This window comes from Pseudochaenichthys georgianus, chromosome 18, assembly GCF_902827115.2.
Source record: "Pseudochaenichthys georgianus chromosome 18, fPseGeo1.2, whole genome shotgun sequence".
Lineage (NCBI taxonomy): Eukaryota > Metazoa > Chordata > Actinopteri > Perciformes > Channichthyidae > Pseudochaenichthys > Pseudochaenichthys georgianus.
In genome coordinates this window covers 14,647,131-14,666,844 of record NC_047520.1, presented here as the reverse complement: position 1 = coordinate 14,666,844, position 19,714 = coordinate 14,647,131, and the positions used below count along the sequence as shown (strand labels likewise).

At 46.3% G+C, this 19,714-nt stretch overlaps 1 protein-coding gene across 2 annotated transcripts in view; it reads left to right on the top strand.

Annotated features, from left to right (window-relative positions):
* sema4f (sema domain, immunoglobulin domain (Ig), transmembrane domain (TM) and short cytoplasmic domain, (semaphorin) 4F) overlaps positions 1 to 10,828 on the top strand; it is a 54,641-nt gene extending 43,813 nt beyond the window's left edge. For both annotated transcript variants that reach the window (XM_071206559.1, XM_034106292.2), the window contains 14 exons: positions 1,897 to 2,042; positions 2,676 to 2,735; positions 5,633 to 5,731; positions 6,308 to 6,419; positions 6,516 to 6,635; positions 6,849 to 7,003; positions 7,096 to 7,277; positions 7,660 to 7,798; positions 7,920 to 8,133; positions 8,231 to 8,340; positions 8,433 to 8,584; positions 8,711 to 8,766; positions 8,920 to 9,110; positions 9,286 to 10,828. In XM_071206559.1, coding sequence (XP_071062660.1) covers positions 1,897 to 2,042; positions 2,676 to 2,735; positions 5,633 to 5,731; positions 6,308 to 6,419; positions 6,516 to 6,635; positions 6,849 to 7,003; positions 7,096 to 7,277; positions 7,660 to 7,798; positions 7,920 to 8,133; positions 8,231 to 8,340; positions 8,433 to 8,584; positions 8,711 to 8,766; positions 8,920 to 9,110; positions 9,286 to 9,990 — 2,441 coding nt within the window. In that variant the 3' untranslated portion in view covers positions 9,991 to 10,828. The remainder of the gene's footprint in view (positions 1 to 1,896; positions 2,043 to 2,675; positions 2,736 to 5,632; positions 5,732 to 6,307; positions 6,420 to 6,515; positions 6,636 to 6,848; positions 7,004 to 7,095; positions 7,278 to 7,659; positions 7,799 to 7,919; positions 8,134 to 8,230; positions 8,341 to 8,432; positions 8,585 to 8,710; positions 8,767 to 8,919; positions 9,111 to 9,285) is intronic.
* The last annotated feature ends 8,886 nt before the right edge of the window (positions 10,829 to 19,714 follow it).

The following is a 19,714-nucleotide window of genomic DNA, read 5'->3' as shown; positions in this document are numbered from 1 at the left end:
TGAATGAGGGATTTTAAACTAATGCACTTCCTGTTTGCTGTTGAACACTCTCCTCTATGATTGTGTTACATCACTTCATCATCTCTACATGCAGAATAATACAGGGGGTGTGTGTTTTTGTTCTCTCCTTTTCTCTGAATTATTAGGCGAGTTAGAAAAGGCCATCAGAGATCTGTTTCCGATCTACCATTAATGGAAATAGAGTGTGTACATGTGTTTTATAGAGGATAATATGGCTGCTTAAGAGACAAAGGTTAAAATATCTTAACCAACATATGATGTGACACACAGCAACAACATATTATGTTAAAAGCTTTGTTAGTGATTTCTCAGAACTAAGTTGTTAGCATGTTAGCTAAGAACTTCAGCATCATAAATTCAGAAGCATAAACTAAAACAGACGTACATTATCTGAATCAATAGTTTGAACTGTTCCATAGATCCATCCGTGTAGCTTGAGATTTCAGCTGATTTGACTGGGTTTTGATGCCATTTGATTCTACTGTAATATAACAAACAATGATTAATTTGTACTTTGTTAGACATGAAATACACCTTAGTTTACACCACATTTGTGCAATTGATGATTAACACTTTATCTTATTTTCATTTGTGAGTCTGCCTTTGTTTGTGTTAATTGTAGGCTTGTTACTATCATCGGTCATGCCCCATAGTGTTGGATTGTGCAAATACACTGAGTAATAGTGTGGTGAGTAATGTGTTATAGTCCATAGCTCCTGTTTCTTCGTTTGAGGTTGAATTAGGCGTCATTTATTAGCATTAGTTATTCATCTATCCACGATTACCTCATCTGTCAGTTTGCAGTGTGTGCTAGGGGTGTGTGTGTGTGTGTGTGTGTGTGTGTGTGTGTGTGTGTGTGTGTGTGTGTGTGTGTGTGTGTGTGTGTGTGTGTGTGTGTGTGTGTGTGTGTGTGTGTGTGTGTGTGTGTGTGTGTGTGTGTGTGTGTGTGTGTGTGTGTGTATTTGACTGGGAAGTAGTACAACTCAGAAACCAATAACTAGATCCATTTTTTGAATTTTATGTTCTTTTTCTGAATATGTCTGGTGTTTTTTGATGACGGTCAACAAAGGGCTGGGACTTAAAAAAAAACTGCGAAATCCTTTATACACACACACACACACACACACACACACACATACACACACACACACACACACACACACACACACACACACACTCTTGCTCTCTCACTAGCACTCCACTGAAGTTCAGTCCACAGCTGTGCTCTTTCCTCTGAGAAGCTGAGACACGAACACACACACACACACACACACACATTGATTTGAACTGTAGTGGATGATAGAGAAGGTTTCGCTCTTGCTTTCGTGATTGAATTAATGGGATAGTTTTGAGATTTAAAACATTTTGTTTCTGAGATTACACATCATGTGTAATGTAAAAGATGATTGCATTATTTAGTCAATATTATGCTTTTTTTGTATTTATCTTCAGCAGTGGATTTCATTCTACATGTGTGAAACATTAAGGCAGATGGATGGAAACCTAGAGGAAAGATGATGGATGAAGAGAAACAGAGTCGAGTGGGTGTTAGTTGTGACACAGAAAACCCTCAAAAACAGAGAAAATAAAGACGGAGACGGATTAGAGGAGTTAATCTGTAGTGATTGTGAGAGAGACCAGGGTGAAACAAGGGTTACTCTCATCCCTCATCTCTTTATCTCTTTGAACCTCTTTCTGGGAATATGGTGGGGATTAATCTCGTCAACCATTTACTCTTACATGGCCAAAGAAAGTACTACTAAAGCTCTTGTCGTCCCCAGCTCTCTCAGTGCATTATTTTGTGATGTTTGACGGCAACATTGACTTCTCTTTCATCCTGGAAATCTCACCCCCTCTCTTTCTCTTGGTCCACAGACAACATACTTGGTCCGCATAAGTTCCAGGATGTGGGGAACTTCAGCACCTTCCTGCTGGACCGCTCGTCGGGCGTGCTGTTCCTCGGAGCCAGGGATGCCATCCTATCTGTGGACACCAACAACCTGAACCAAGTGCCCCGAAAGGTAGGAAGCATGTGTGCTAGTGAGGGGTCAATACATGTCATATTATATTATCAACAATGTTGAACTGATTTGGAGGATCACATAGGTTCATATTAGGCTGACGAATTGTCAGGAACCAGGAACGGAGAGTAAAAGGTACATTAAACATTTCTGGAGATACAAATATTTGGATGAGAAGATCAATACCACTCAATGCTGTATGCTTAATATGAAGTTAGGCTTTAATAGCTTGATAAGTCATCTTTAAAGGGTCTGGTTTATTTTCTACATTTGGAAAAACTCAAGCTGTTCCCTCCGCTTCCTGTCCTCCAGTTCATGCTACAGTAAGCTAAGCTAAATTGCTCCTTGCTTTGGCTTCCTACTGGTCAACTCTGTGCAAGAAATGAAAAATAAATGTCCTTTAATGGTTCTCAATACTAATGGGGGATCAGAGGGAAATAAACAAAAGATGCGGGGTCAGGTTTGGCCTTTAGATATCATATATCCTATTTACTTCCTTCAAGAGATGTCCACCACTGAAAAAGGGCTCTTTGTGCGAGTGCTGTGATGAGTCTAAACACTGATTACTAATCAGCCTTTGATGAGCAATGAGCAGGCCTTACCCACTTCTGTTTCTCTCTCCTCTCATTTCAGATTGTTTGGGATGTGCCGGAGGAGAAGAGGAGGTCTTGTGTAGCAAAGGGAAAAACTGAGGTGAGAGCCGCGTGTGTGTTTTCCCCTCACACGCCTTCTTCATGTAACATAAGGTTCAGTTCTTAAAGTCAAAGGTTGTTTGGCTAAGTGATGCCTAGATCATTTTTACAATTTTGTGCACAATGTTTGTGTCCTGAAACTTGATGACCCTCTGAAATATTATTCATTTTAGGAATAATTTACTCAATACAAGTAGCCCATAGAGATTTGAAACGTGTGATGTCATGGGCCTATATGTTATGCTCCAACGTGTGTGTGTGTGTGTGTGTGTGTGTGTGTGTGTGTGTGTGTGTGTGTGTGTGTGTGTGTGTGTGTGTGTGTGTGTGTGTGTGTGTGTGTGTGTGTGTGTGTGTGTGTGTGTGTGTGTGTGTGTGTGTGTGTGTGTGTGTGTGTGTGTGTGTGTGTGTGTGTGTGTGTGTGTGTGTGTGTGTGTGTGTGTGTGTGTGTGTGTGTGTGTGTGCGCGTGCGTGCGTGCGTGCGTGCGATACAGAATGGGTGTCAGAGGGGTGTATCTGTAGTCACATATGCCCAGTATCTGTGTATGGAAACTGATTAAATAGAGCGTACTGTACACTCAAGCTGTACATTTCATTATGCTGGGACTACAATAGGACATCAACCAAATAGCTTACAGTAAACGAATCATACACTGAAAGTTTTGGAAGAGAATTGGGCTGAAAATGTAGCCTCCTATTATCAGTATTAACAGAGGGAAGTGCAATTTGGTTTGACCCATTTTGTACAATCATAATGAGCTTTCTGTTGAGGTGAACGACTGATGAAGGCCGGAAAGAGAAGGGCTGGGTGTTTTCTGAGAAGACATTGATTACAAGATTACATGTGAGTCAGAAGGATTACAAATAAGTGGAGAGAGGGAAGGAAACAGGAAGTGGAGGGACGCTAGACAAGTGAGTGAATAAGGAAGGATGAGGAGCATTGTTGCAAGACAAAGAAAGAGAGAAATACAGAGCAGGAGACAAGAAACTAGACTCAACAAGAAACTACCTTGAATTGCACCCATAGAGATGTGTGTGTGTGTGTGTGTGTGTGTGTGTGTGTGTGTGTGTGTGTGTGTGTGTGTGTGTGTGTGTGTGTGTGTGAGTGAGTGGGTGAGTGACACACATCAGGGTAAGTTGGCAGGGTTGCACAATGCTCAGTAGCTCAGCAGGATGTTACGCAGCGTAGGACATCTGCAATGTTGCAAAAGATAAAATAGTACTTTGCTGTCAACATTGATCATAAGGCAGAGCAAGGCATCTCATACATGTCTCTTGTGAAACTATAAAGGAAGGCTAGACCAAAGTTAGCTCAAACCATTGTTGACTCATCTGTTGTTATTACTGGGTGTTGATTGGAGAATATGTCCGGGTGTGTGCTGCCTTTCAATACCTACAGTGGTAATAGGTTTGGACTGATTGACGCACAGCCCAATAATATTCTTGTACACTCTGGGTGTAATGAATGATGACAATTTGATTGTAGAAAGACTCTGTGTAAAGGTTAACATACAGAAATAAAACACTTTTGGTTTTGTTGCAACACAAAGAGAGGAGCTTATCCACCTGCACTTTTTATTATTATTTTATTATTCCATTTTGATATTTTGGGCCACTTCAGGGCAGCCCGACAGCCTTTAAACAAATCATTCACACATGATAATAAGTGGATTTAGCTAAAGTCTTAGCAAACAGTTGCCTAACAACACACCAGGAAGAGAGTAACACCAGGCAGTTTTCTTGATATGGTTATAGATGAGGAGTACGTACCTCTTGGAGAAAAGGAGAGCTTTTAACATAATAAATACAAGGATTTCTAATTATAATCTCCAACACACTGACATATAAAAGACTTGAACAGAATAGAGTCATTTGATTCAATCCATGCCAGATTGTGAATTCATTTTATTAGTATGAATGAGGTTAATTCGGACCAATGAAATATCTAATCCCAAACTGATCCCATTGTTGTCATCCTGAGCTCTCTTCGTCTCTGGCCCTGCATCTGTCTCGGGGGACAGGGTGGTGGCATGGTGGGTGGGGGGGGGGCTGATTTGGGTGTCATAATTTTGCCATCAGAGAGGATCAGGTCCCGGGGGTGAATGTGACTCAGGCCTGGAGCTCATCCAAGATGGTACACACGCAGACGCTCACTAAAAACTGCCTGCGTCATGGTTTCATGCTGACTCGGGAGGAACAATGGAGGTGTTTTTCCATACTCTCTGCGGACTCAACATGTGTGTGTACACAGAGGAGAGCTCAACAAATACATCATCTATGTTGTGTATTTATGAGACCTACAAGGACTGCATATGTGAATATTTATGGGTCATTAATGAATGAAAATGAGGCTGTTTGCATGCATGTTAGTGTGAGTAAGTATGGATGGTCTCTGCTGGTAGCAAAGGGGGTCTCAAGTGTCCCTCCCATCAGTGGGGGTCTCCTATTTCCAATCACATTCATTAATACTCCAGCTGCTCTCAGAATCTACTGCAACCTTTGTCCTACAGCTCAGTGTGGTTAATACTTCTGTTCACGGGGAAAATAAATATTATTTTTGTTTTAAAACTAGAAATCACAATATCAATATCAATTTAAAGAATAATGCAGTTATATATTTTAACCTCTCTTTGTATTCCCCTACACTGGGTAAATAAGCAAATTTAGGCTACAGATGATAATATTACAATTATTTTGACTATTCATAAATATATATATATATATTCGATTATAAATATTTATAATACGTATTTGTATTTAAATGTATAAATTCAATAAATACATCACTTATTTGTCTTACAATTATTACAATTTTTTTTTATTTCATGTTATTTAAAATCTTCATAAAGTTAAATCCGGATGTTACTAATAGTATTCCTGGGTGTTTGTCTCCCCCTGCAGGTTGACTGTAATAACTACATCCGTCTGCTGGAGTTTCTGGGCGATGGACGCATCTACGTGTGTGGCACCTACGCCTTCGACCCCCAGTGTGCCTTCCTGGTCCGTTTTTTCTGTGTGTTTTGTAAAGTGTGTGTTTGTGTTAGTCCCTTTCTGCATGTATGAATTCATATTTGAAGGAGACTTTATCAGGCAGATCTGTGCCTGAGGATCTGTCAGACCGCTGCACTGTGCTATAACTCCAAACTGGTGTGTGTGTCCGCTTGCATGTCTCTGTACCTTGCACCTTCATTATGGGCATTGATAGCTGCAAATGAATCTCTGTGACAAGTTCCCACACTCATTCACACCAAAATCCTTCACCAAGGGGACAGGCAGAAGAGTACATAATCACACACAACAATATATATAGCTATCCTACTATGCAAACGTATTATTTTTTTAGGCTCCACTGTCACACTCAGTACAAAGAAAATTGTGAAGTGCAAGTCAACAGTAGTTTATTGTGACATTTTACGCAGACAATCAGACGAAACTCAAAATATTTAACTCACTGTAAAAAGATGGAGGACATAACAAACAAAAGACAGCTGTGAAAAAATATTATCTACAATATAATTATTTATTTGATATTTCCCTGTTGTAGTTCTAACTATTCCTACTCTTGTCGTCCTGCAGGAGATCACCTCCTTCACCCTGGAGAAAGTTGAGGATGGAGGAGTGAAGATGGAGACAGGGAAGGGGAAGTGTCCCTTTGAGCCCAGTCAGCATTACACAGCTGTCATGGCAGGTGAGTCAGTACCACTGAATGTTACACTCAATAATCTGCTTTAATATCAGGCTAATCTGAGGGAAAACTAATTTACTTCCTCTCTCTTGTGTCTAGGTGGTACCCTTTACACAGCAGCCACCAGTAACTTCCTGGGAACGTTATTCGACATCTCCCGGGCAACGGGCACTGAGCAGGAGCGCATCCGAACTGAGCGATCCATCAACTGGCTGAGTGGTGAGACACACTGAAAGCCCATAGGACACACAGTGACACACTGCCACTTCAAATTGCCACGGTCATATTTCCCACAGGAGAAAAGTCTAATTGTGTGTGTGTGTGTGTGTGTGTGTGTGTGTGTGTGTGTGTGTGTGTGTGTGTGTGTGTGTGTGTGTGTGTGTGTGTGTGTGTGTGTGTGTGTGTGTGTGTGTGTGTGTGTGTGTTTCTCAGACCCAGAGTTTGTGAGCTCAGCCTTCATAGAGGAGTCTGCAGAAAACAACCCGATAGGGGACGACGACAAAATCTACTTCTTCTTCACGGAGGTGGCCAAAGAGTACGACCTCTACACCAAAGTCAAAGTTCCCAGGGTGGCACGAGTCTGCAAGGTAACCCATCGCGATTCAATTGAGTGATACATTGACCGATTGATTGATCGATCAATTGCCTCATTCCTCGTCTTCTCCCACTGTCTGTTCAGTCTGATGTGGGAGGGATGAAGACCCTGCAGCGGCGCTGGACCACTTTCCTCAAGGCGCAGCTGGTGTGTGAGGACCGACCGACCGGGCAGCGCTACAACATCCTCACTGACGTCTTCACCACGCAACACACTCCGGGAGACCCCAGCAGCACTCAGTTCTACGGACTGTTCACCTCCCAGTGGTAAGCTGAGGAGCAGGCAGGGGAAAACAGAGCTTCTTTTAACTTTTAATTTAAATAATGTAATTGATAATGTAGTTTTTCATTTTAGGTTGCGTCATTGACAATTAACTGTCAGCTATTAAAGGAGAGAAAGTAGATTTTGTAGGGAGGCAGAGGGAGCAGAGATTGCAGTGTTTCCTGTCTTTATGCTAAGCTAAGCTAACTAACCGCTTACTGTACAGTGTGAGACATATTCTCAGATATCTCTCACTAAGAAATGGAAAGTGTTTTTCCCAAAATGTCAACTATTCTTTTCATATCAAACAACTTCATTTCACCTTTTCCCTCCAAATGTAACAGAAGCATAGCCTAAAATGTGAACATGTATTTGTCTTCTTCATAGGGAGCATGAGGAGTTGTCAGCAGTGTGTGTTTTCAGTCTGGCTGAAATCAGCAAAGTGATGGACGGCCCTTTTAAAGAGCTGAAGAAGACCTGCGACTGGATCAACCCTGAACCTGTCCCCACACCAAGACCTGGACAGGTACTAAACTGTTCAACCACACAACTACTGCATATGTACTCAGCATCTCTACTTCATAAAATACCTTTCATTATATACAAATAACTCAGACTTTTTCTATCCTTCCCTCTACATTTGTTAGTGTCTGAACAACGCTTTGAAGGCCGAGGGCTACGAGTCCTCCCTGAAACTTCCCGACAAGGTGTTGACTTTTGTGAGGGACCACCCGCTGATGGAGAACAGCGTTACTGCAGCACCTCTACTGGTCCGCAAGGGAGTCAGATACACCAAGCTGGCTGTAACGCAGATGGGAGGCGGAGAAAGGCAGAAGGGAGCAGTGCTGCACCTCGGAACAGGTGAGGCGAGGGAGGAAGGGTTCAGAAGAAAGGAGGCAGTAAAAAAGACAGAAAGCATGAAGAAATGAACTCAAACCTCTGTGTTTGTGTGCTGCAGATCGAGGAGAGCTCCACCGGGTGGCGGTAGTGGGACAGAACGCCACCTTGCTGCAGGAGATTCCTCTGTTCAGCTCACAGGAGCCCGTCAACAACATCTTACTGCACCAGGTATTGGCACAGTTCTTCACACACATGCTGCATATTTCCATCTGCTCTGTTTTGCAGCTCAGTGGTTCTGTAATGTCTCCATTTGTTTGCAGGGTCTGGCTCTGGTGGGCAGCCCCCTGTCTCTGGCTCGGGTCCAGGCTGAAGGCTGCGCTCTGTACTCCGACTGTAAAGAGTGTGCCAGAGCCAGAGGGCTGGGCTGTGATTGGAGCACAGAGGAGGCCGCCTGCAGGCCCACCACTGCAGAGTGAGTACTACTAGAATATAAAACTGGAAATCTTCCAAATGTAAAAATAAAGGCAGACAGCAACAGTATTGGGTTGGAAAATGGTTTGGTTATGTGTAAAAAATAAACAGTTTTCTGTGTGTCCAGGCCTGGTCCAGGTGATGTGGTTGACAACGCTTTGAGAAAGTGTGATAAAGAGGAGGGTAAGCGTGATTTGATTTTTTATTCAAAAAGCTACAGTGTAATTTTGGCAAAGATAACAATAGAAAAAGTGCAAAAAAATGTCAAGCCTGTGTAACATTAACATATTCTCCTTGTGTGTTTCTCTTCTGCTCCCTGCGTGTCGTCTCCTCCAGGGCGTTGCAGTCCGTCCATGAGGGAGTTGCGAGTGTCTCTTGGTCTGCGTCTCCTGTTGCCATGTGTCCAGCTGTCTCCCAGGCCCTGCAGCTGGGAGCACCCCCCCCACAGACACACCCGGCAGCACAACTCTGACCTGGAGGTGACGGTCACAGAGGACAGCCTCGGAGACTACATTTGCACCTGCCAGGTACACAGGCAAAACATAAATTCAAAACTTAGCTTTGCATATTCAGCCTGTTAAATGTGTATCCTGCTATAAGACTCCCAGTTAACTGCAAACTGCAGAGTTTAAAAGTACCTGTTTTAACTGTTTACGAGATTAAACAAGTCATATTTTTCTGTGTCATGTTGCTATTCTCCAGGAGGCAGGGCCAGGAGTCAGAGAACTGACCCCCTGCCGCAGAGCAGCCTATCAACTGACTCTAGAAGGCCCTAATCCTGGAGGAGTGGTGGTGACAGCAGGGGGGCGCCACGTGCTGGCCATCTACATCCTTTTCTTCTTCTTGGGTTTAGCGTTTGGTGCGTTCCTCCTCTACTTCTTGACCCGTCGGCGCAGCATTGTCCACCAGGGTCACCACCTGCCGGATAATTCGCTGTCGTCAGAGAAGGGGCGGGACTTGCTGGGCTCCTCGGCCACGCCCCAGTCCCCGAGCAGCGCCAGCCTGCTGTCCGATGGATTCAGGCTGACGGAAAAACGCAACGGGACGGTGACCTCCAACACGACCACAACGCTCCTCAGCAACAATGGGAATGGTGGTCACCATGGCAATAGTTACAGCGGCACCCTGATTAGCCCCAGCAATGGCCACGGGAACTCCCTGTACTCCAACTGCAACACCAGCAACAGCGGACTGAAGCTCACCTCTGAAATTTTAGCTGCAGATTTGCTGGATGGAAGGACGGGGGAGAGGGGGAGTCTGGACATGAGGGAGTCTGGGGATGAGGTGGATGAGGGGTTGGGGGACGCGTTGGGGGATGGAATAAAAGGACTAGAGGAGGAGATGGCAAGCTTTCCCATGTTTAAATTACCAGCACCACTGGCTCAGTGTGAAGAAAGCTCAATATGAAAGGTTGATGTCAAAGTTGATGCGCCATTTAGCATCCTCAGAACAAACTGAACTGTCCCAGGACGGATGCAAAATGGCTACTACTAAATGCCTTTAAACGGGAGCTGTGGCATGAAGAGAGACTACAGAGATATATGAGAAATATACGTTTATTAAGCATGTGCGGGAGAAACCAGTGTTGTGAGGCGTTCAGGATGAGAGCCACAGCTGAAAAATGTGTCATAATATAAAATGTAAATACGAAGAGTCCAATCTGATTGTGATGTCGCGCAATTTAAATGTTTAAAAAAAAATCAAAGATGACGTGTCTACACGTGTAGACATTGAAAAGCCATATTGTTTTCTCCTTTACTCCTGTTGTTGTTTGCTCTCTCATTCTCCTGACACTTTGAATCTTTCAGCACCTCTGTCTCTTTCTCTGTGTTTCTGCTCCTCTCTCTGACACACCGCTGACATCCCAGAGGTCCACAGATCCATAGGACTGAGTCACAGACTGTCCCGTCATGCAGCATCAATCCTGGGCTTCAGGCAGAGCGATGTGGCTGTCAGAGAGCAGAGAACCGTGGAGAGAGTCCTTCAGGCGGACTCCAGTGATGGGGCTGTCCCTGCCTGCACTGCCACACAGCTCAGCAGGACGATACGTGTCAGTGTGGAAATCTCAACATGCAAGAAACTGACAGGTCTCTGTTCACCTTCACAGTTACTGGAACATGTGAATGTGAAATTAATTTCAGCCTCACGGGATGGACCTTGCCACCATCACCTCGTTTTGTGAGTGTGGAACTTAAAACATGTATTGTTTTTGTCATGTTGTTTTGTAATAAAGCATACAAAAGTTTCTGGTTGTGGGTGTGCTTCTCTTAACCCCCCATGCCGGCCACCAAAGCATCTGCGACTGTCTCTGCTTCTTGGTCAGGGAGAGCATACGCCTCTGGCCACTTTGTGAAATAGTCTATGGCCGTGAGAACGTAGCGGTTCCCCCTGTTTGACAAGGGTAGAGGCCCCACCACATCAACCGCTACTCTCTCCATCGGAGCCCCCACGGAAAACTGTTGTAGCGGAGCATGGGAACGACCAGGTGGGCCCTTCCGCGCCATACACGAATCACAGCGGCGACAAAAGTCTTCGACATCCCTCCGACACTGCCCCCAGTAGCAGCCCTGACGAAGGCGCCGGAGAGTCTTAGTGACGCCAAAGTGCCCAGAGCCTGCCGTTCCATGCATGGCCTTGAGTACGACCTCTTGCAGACCCCTCGGGACCACCACTTGCCACCTCTTCTCCCCCGTTGCTGGCTCCTTCCACGCCCGCTGTAGTACGCCCTGACACAGACGTAGAGCCTCAAACTGAGACCACAGCCCCTTGGTTGCTTTGGAGAGCACTGCCACTTCCTCCCACTGTGGCCGATGCTGCGACTCAACCCACTGCAGTACAGGCTGTAGAACGACGTCCAGCTCCTGCTGTTGCTTCCACTCGGCCACGTCCACTGTCTGGAGCTCCCGGCAGATAACCTCTTCCACTTTCCACGCTGCCGCACAGACGATGTCCTCCTCCAGCAGCTCCTTTTCCCGAGTCTCTCTCTTCTCGCAGTAGTGGCATCCGCCGGCGGCACACGGGCGGCGGGAGAGAGCGTCTGCATTGGTGTGCCGCACCCCAGCCCGGTGCTCCACCCTGAAGTCGAAAGCTTGGAGCTCTTCTAGCCACCTGGCGACCTGCCCTTCTGGCTCTTTGAACGTCATGAGCCACTGTAATGCAGAGTGATCCGTCCTCACCATGAACGCCTGCCCACATAGGTAGTACTTAAAGTGCCTGATGGACAGCACCACTGCCAAAAGTTCCCTGCGGGTGACGCAGTATCGTCGCTCTGCTTTGTTGAATGCCCGGCTGAAGTATGCCACCACCCGCTCCCCCTCTGGTGTAGTCTGGGAGAGCACTCCGCCCACCCCAACGCCGCTAGCGTCTGTGTCCAGGGTGAACGGCAGCCCGGGGTTGGCTGGGGCGAGAACCGGGGCTTCACTCAAGGCACGCCGAAGGCTGTCAAACGCTGCTTGACATTGCTCAGACCACAGGAAAGCTCTGTCCTTCTGCAGCAGCTGGAACAGGGGTGCGGCAGTGCAAGCAAAACCCCGTACAAACTTTCTGTAGTACGAGGCCAGGCCCAGGAAACTCTTCAGCTGTTTCTGGTTGCGAGGATTTGGCCAGCCTGCGACCGCCTGCACTTTCTCTTGTAGGGTGCCGATGCCCTCACCCCCCACTTTGTGGCCCAGGAAAGTGACCTCTCTCTGCAGGAAATGACACTTGTCTGGATGTAGCTTCAAACCAGCGGCTCTGATCCTCTCCAGCACCACTCTTAGAGATCCCAGGGCCGCCTCAAACGAGCTGCCATGCACCAGGATGTCGTCCAGGAAGACCAAACACTGCTGGCGGGGAATCCCAGACAGCACCCTGTCCATCAACCGCACAAAGGTGGCCGGGGCATTACACAGCCCAAAACTGAGGACCTTGAACTGCCATAGTCCCCGGCCGGTGCAGAAAGCCGTTTTTGGTCTGGCCTCTGGTGCCAGAGGAACTTGGTAATACCCGCTGCGGAGATCCAAGGAAGAGAACCACGACGACCCTGCGACCAGGTCCAGGGACTCATCGATGCGGGGAAGGGGGTGTAGTGGCCAATTGTCCAAAGAAATCCATGTTCAAAGGCCACTTAGTCTAGGAGGCGAGCTCGAGTATTGACTCGCGTATATTCAAAAACTCGGATACCTTGCTCGTTCCATTCTGGTGCTTTATTGAGAGGTTCAATAGATCAGACTGGCGGCCCACTGCCGACGTGCAACATTTGCACGGTATTTAAAACAAATAAACAAATAAGATCCATTGGTCATACGGATGTGTGCGGTCAAAAACTTTTTCCAACTGCCTCTCTAGACTTCCTGCTGTGTCATGCTGGCAGCGTCATTTATACCTGAGCACGCCCCTACTATTGCTTTGTATAAATAATAACAACACATAAACTAGAGCTGTCCATAAGCAAGATGACACGTTACAAAAACAGTATAATAATAATAATTCATAGTTAATCAGCTCATTTAAGTTAAATTAAAGAATATTCAATTGACTCACAAAACCAAAATAAATGTGCCTAAATGGCTCTTACAATTCCGGCCCCTAATTATAAGGCGGAAAGACTTATAATTAATAATAAACACAAGAGTCATTTCCAAACAAATATATGGCTAATAATAGCTCAATTATACTTCTAACAAACAACGTTTGCATTTACTTTTGGGGGAGGAATTCACCTTGACATAGGTTTTCAATAAACAAACTAAATATATAAAAAATGTACATAAAATACGTATATATATTTTTAAAGGCAAAATCAAGTGTCCTATTCACAAATGAGGCAAAGTCTTTCCACAGGCCTCTCCAAAGTACTGGATTTTGCTTTAACCAGTACTCTACGAACCAGCCCTTTAGAGTCTGTGATGGTCTGCACGACTCTTCCCAGAAGCCACGAGCTCCGAGGGGCTTTGTCGTCCAGGATCATGACAATGTGCCCTGGTGCTAGATTCTGCTTCACTTTAGTCCATTTTTGACGCTCCTGTAGGTCAGGCAGGTACTCACGCACCCACCTTTTCCAGAACAGGTCTGATATGTACTGCGTCTGCTTCCATCTGCGACGTGTGTAGCAGTCATCCTTGCAGCTCAGTCCTACCTCTCCCATACTCCACCGAAGTGAGGTCCAGCAGGAGGGTTGAAAATCCACTGGATTGCTTTCTGAGCAAGAGCTTCCTGCATTTTGGCTTGATTCCACTGCTGCATAGCAGCCCGTAATTCTTTGTCTGCGCTGACTAGGTTGGAGCTGTTGTCGGATCTCATAAGCGACACTTGGCCCCTTCTGCACATGAAGCGACGCAGAGCATTTATACAGGAGTCTGTGTCAAGTGTGTGAGCAACCTCTAGGTGTATGGCTCGGGTAGTCATACATGTAAACAATACTCCATATCTTTTAACGATGCTGCGACCTCTTTTGACCTCTATAGGCCCAAAATAATCCACACCTACATTGGTGAAGGGTGGTTTGTTTGGAAGCAGTCTGTCTGAAGGTAAATCGGCCATCTTTTGTCCGTGACTCTTTGCCTGTAATCTTTTGCATGTCACACACCTAGACAGGATTTTTCTTACTGCTGAATTTGCAGCAGGAATCCAAAATCTCTGGCGCAGACGGGAAAGCATGTAGTTTCTTCCTGAATGTCCGACTCTTTCGTGTATATCTTGCAGAAGCAGCGTTGTAGGATGCATGTTGTTGGGCATGATTATGGGGTGCTTTGATTCTTCGGGCATAGCAGATTTACTGAGTCGACCTCCAACTCTCAGAACGCCATCCAGCAGCACTGGGTCTAGTCTCCGAATGGGACTATTACATTTGACCAGTGTTTTTTCGTTTTTTAGAGCAGAAATCTCTGCCGGGAAACTGCGGCGTTGACAGTAGCGGACGATTTCCATCTCAGATTCGTTTAAGTCCTCCACAGTAAGGAGCCCCATGCTTAAGGTGCCTTCATACTGCTGCGTTTTCGTTTTGGCCCTTTGCCCGTTTGAATCTTCGTCGTCTTTGTGGATACGCACCTCCAATTCTTGACGTCTTTTACCTAGAATCAGGAGACCTTTTCTTAGTCTGAGCATCCATGCGATGGCTCTTTTCAGACGATACCAGCTTGAATAGTAGTGCATTAGCTTGTCCAATGCGTCCATGCCTTCAACAACGTCTATACGGTGCATGAAGACAGGTTTTCTCACCTCATTGTCCTCCTCAGGGAGTTTCACACGGTCCTGTTTTTCAGGCCATTTGTAGTCTGGGTCTTTTAGGATCGCTGGTCCTTTCATATGGTGGATTGAGCTGGACACAGAGCTGATGAATTTGTTGTCTTCTCGTGACATTTCCAGTTTGTCGCTGTAGCACTGCTCAGGAAAGTCTGCATTGTATTGCTGTATGAGTAGCCTTTCCACAGTCTCTACTGCAATCCGGTTGATTGTGACTTGGTGCTGCTCACCGTCCTCTGGCTCACTGCCTTGTTCTTTAAGTGGGCCGTTAATAGTCCAGCCAAGGACCGTCTTTACGGCATATGGGCCGTTGTTCTGACTGTGAATGACTTTCCACAGCTCGAAAGCTTCATACACGTCATTTCCAATTAGGAGTCCTATCTCAGCGGCGATGCACGGCAGCTCTACTTCCTGAAGGTGTGGCCATTTTTCAATATCTTTCTGAAGAGGAATATGGTCCTTTGTTACTGGGATGCTCTTTTGCGTGAACACCTTTTTTAAGCTGATAAACTTATCTTCTTTGATTCCACAGACCTCCAAATCTCTCAGAAGAGAACTTTTCACTTGTTTGGTTGAGCTCATTGTTGTTAGGACAAGCTGCGCTCCTTTTCCCTGCAGGTTTAGCTGCCTTGCTAAAGAGTCTGTGCAAAATGTTGCCGAGCTCCCAGGGTCCACGAAGGCGTAGGTTTTCACAAGCTTGCTTCCTTTCTTTGCTTTGATGTAGACTGGAAGAATAGCAAGAACATATCTATCTCCGGCCCCTTCACAGGTAGTAGTCTCCTGGTTTAAGCTCACCAGTGCACTTGAAACTGCTGTGTTGTCTGACCTGGCCACCTTTTGGCTTTCTGCACATGCATAATTGGAAACATTGTCTTTTCTGTGAATGTGCAGCAAGCTTGGGTGTCTTTCTGAACATGTTTGGCATGTCATTCTCTTTTTGCAGTCTTTACTCACGTGCCCTTTAACTAGGCATCCAAAACATAGTCCAGATTTCCATATAAAATCCACCTCGTCTTTATGAGGTTTTTCTGCAATCTGATGGCACTCCAATAGTGCGTGGTCCTTTTTGCAGAACAAACATGGCTTCATGAAGGCAACATTACTTGACGTCCTGATATTTACTGTCAGTGGTTTGCAATTATCTTCCTCTGTTGATGTGGCCACACTGGTTGCAAAGATGCTTCCTTTAATCCTTTCACTCCTGGTATTTTTCTCCATTTGTAAAACGTTCCTGCTTTTCGCTTCGGCAGCAGATCCCTGCAGGTCACCAAAGAGAGGGTCAGCCAGGATTTTGGCTTGTTCGTCCACGAAGTCGACCAAGTCTTTGAATCTCACTCTTCTCTGGCTCCTTTCTTGGATCTTGAATGCCAGCACCTTCCATCTTTCTATGAATTTATAGGGTAACTTCGAGACGATAACTCTCATATTTGTAGGGTTATCCAGCTCCTCCATATAATTCACATCCTCCAGGGCGTTTCTGCAATTTAAAAGGAATAGGGAAAACTTGTTGAGTGCTTGTGAGTCCTCTGGTTTTATTTGCGGCCATTTTAGCACCTTTTCCATCAAAGCGGTGGCAATCTTCAGTGGGTTGCCGTAGCGGTCTTCCAACATGTCCATGGCTCTCTGAAAACCACGGTCGGGGGGCATATGCTGGCAGCTTTTTACAATGTCTTTGGGATCACCTCTTGTATACTGTTCCAGGAAGTACATCTTATCTGCAGCATTGTCTGTTCTGGAGCTGACTGTGTGTTGGAATGCCTTAAGAAAAGATCTGAAGTCGAGCAAGTCACCATAAAAAACAGGAATATCACGTTGTGGGAGAAGGGCAAGCTGCTGATGTTTCACAAGCATTTCTGTTATATCAGTCTGCTTCTTGATTACTTTGCATATGTCATTTTCATAGTCACTTTGTCGCTGATGTGCCCCACTGGCTAATGTACTTGAGTCCAGAGCCTTTGGTGCTTTAGGTCTAGCTCCAGGTGCTGAAATAGACTTATCTGATGGGTTTACATGACTGCTTGGGATTAGTGGATAGCTGTGTCCCGCTTGCTCTTGTGTGTCTTCTTTCTGCCGTGTGTTTGCATTGTCCAAATACGTGTTCATTGCATCACTCTTATCCTGTGCGTCATACTGTTCATACATTTTAATTTTAGCATTTGACACTGCTAAAGCTGTTTTCATTTTCAGCTCTTCTTTCTCAGCCCGAAGATGTGCCTTCTTAACTGCCAAGGCTTGACTTTGCTTTAGCAAGGCAGCCTTGGCTTCCAAAGCTGCACGCTTTACTTCCTCTCTTAATTGTGCTGAGGATGCTGTTGAAGCAGATGAAGCCCTGCTAGCTCTACTGGATCTTGACACCACAGATACACTGTCCAAATTAGAAACCTCATCAATGCAGGCTTGTGGTATTTCTTTGCAATGCTCCTCACAATTAATCCACACGTCAGATTCTTTAATAAAGTTCTGAAACCTCTGAGATTTAGGCTCAAACCAGCTCTCTTGATCATGGCTCTTTTCTTCTTCGTCCATAAAAAGCACAACTGAGCAGTTACAGTCTTTAAACTCTTCAAAGATTACCTTGAAAAGTCTCATCTTTGAGATAACTTCCATCAAGTTACAGGTGTTACCCATTCAAAGCTCAACTTCATTCATTTTGGCAGTGAGTTGTCTTAATTTACCTCTCCTTGCATTGATGCAGAGCTGTAGCCGCTGCTCCATGGCCTTTTCTGTTGGTTTTGCTGCCCTCTTGTGGGCGTCGACCGTAAACGCACCCTCAGTGGCGCTGTCCTCCGACATTATTCAGCTGGTTTGGCTGAACAAAAGACAACAGCTGTGGCTCGAACTCCAACGGAAAGGCATGCAGAGTAGCGTGACAGCCTGTAGTCCATGTTGGCGGTAGAGGATAATCCAAATGGTCCTTTGCTCAAACACGATCAGATACACTTCGTTTCTGCCGCAGCTCCAGTAGCGACGATCAGATCCACATCTGACAATTCCAGTGATTGTAAATTCCTACACGCTAGTAATCCTCACGACGTTGTCGGAAGTTTTTGACTTTTGTAGTGGCCAATTGTCCAAAGAAATCCATGTTCAAAGGCCACTTAGTCTAGGAGGCGAGCTCGAGTATTGACTCGCGTATATTCAAAAACTCAGATACCTTGCTCGTTCCATTCTGGTGCTTTATTGAGAGGTTCAATAGATCAGACTGGCGGCCCACTGCCGACGTGCAACATTTGCACGGTATTTAAACAAATAAACAAATAAGATCCATTGGTCATACGGATGTGTGCGGTCAAAAACTTTTTCCAACTGCCTCTCTAGACTTCCTGCTGTGTCATGCTGGCAGCGTCATTTATACCTGAGCACGCCCCTACTATTGCTTTGTATAAATAATAACAACACATAAACTAGAGCTGTCCATAAGCAAGATGACACGTTACAAAAACAGTATAATAATAATAATTCATAGTTAATCAGCTCATTTAAGTTAAATTAAAGAATATTCAATTGACTCACAAAACCAAAATAAATGTGCCTAAATGGCTCTTACAGGGGGTATGAGTCCTTCTTGGTGACCCCGTTCACCGGTCTGTAGTCTGAGCACAGCCGCCAGCCACCTGTCTTCTTCGGGACCATGACTACAGGTGCTGCCACGGGCTGTCGGAGGGCTCGATGATGTCTGCCTGCAGCATGCTCTGCACTGCCTCGTCGCAAGCCTGCTGGGGAGTCGACGCGGGCGACACTTGATGGGACGCGAGTCCCCGGTATCGATCTCGTGTTCTACCAGGTGCGTTCGGCCCACCTCCTCCTCCTTCATGGCGAAACTGCCCTGGAACTCTAGCAGAATCTGCCCCAATTGCTCCTGCTGCTCGGGATTCAGGCCGCCACAGTTCTTCCTCCACACCTCCAATACTACAGACTGAGCCTCTTCCACCTCCGCCTGGGGTACCTGAGGGGGGGCTGTTATCTGGTGGCACAGTCCGGGGGTGACCGATGGGGAATTGTCCTGAGCGGCCGTCACCGGGGATACGGAAAAGGGGGGAGGGTTTTCTTCCGTTCCTAGGGTACTCACGGTGGGTGTAGAGGGTCTCCCTGCAGGCTCAGCAGGGTCGTGGATACGGGTCATAGTAATCACCGGCCCCCCCTGGAAACTCACTGTGCCTGCTTGAAGATCCAGGAGGCAGCCAGCCGCCTTCAAAAAGTCCAAACCCAGAATACACGGGTCCTGTACATCCGCTATCCACACGGGGTGCTGCACTTCAACTCCCCCCACCGCCACAGTCAGCATGCCTCTTCCTTTCATAGGCGCCAGCTCTCCTGTGACTGTGCGTAGACGCACCGCTGTCGGCTCAAACATAGTCCCACTGGGCAACACATCTGCTCTCAACAGGGTTACTGTAGAGCCTGTGTCCACCAGTGCAGTGCAGGGCACCCCTTCCACGTCGACCGGGACATAGCAGGACTCCCCACCACCAGCACGGCCCACCGCGACGACATGCTCCCCGCATGTGCTGTCATCTTCTTCAGGAAGCCGTAGAGTCTGGCTCCCCCGGCTGTGCTGTCTGGCTCCTTCCTCGGATGTCTGAGTTGGTGACCTTACAGCTGTGGTTTGGTTGAGGAGTCCTCAGGCTTGGTTCCGCATCTTCTCCTTTATGCGGGCCCCCCGTCGTTTCCCTGGGTCCGGTGTGTCTTGGGGCAGTCCCTGGCCAAATGTCCTGGCTGACCACACCCCCAGCAGACCCTGGTACTTGGTCTGCTTGTTGGCTGCAGAGAAACAGCCCTTATCAATTCAGTCAACTCGGTAACCCATGCAGGCTTCTCCTCCTCCCTGCAGCTCCTCACAGCCGGTGCTGCCGGCCCTCCGTTGCTCCTAGCAGCTCCACTCCACACCTTCTCTCTCTCCACAGCCATC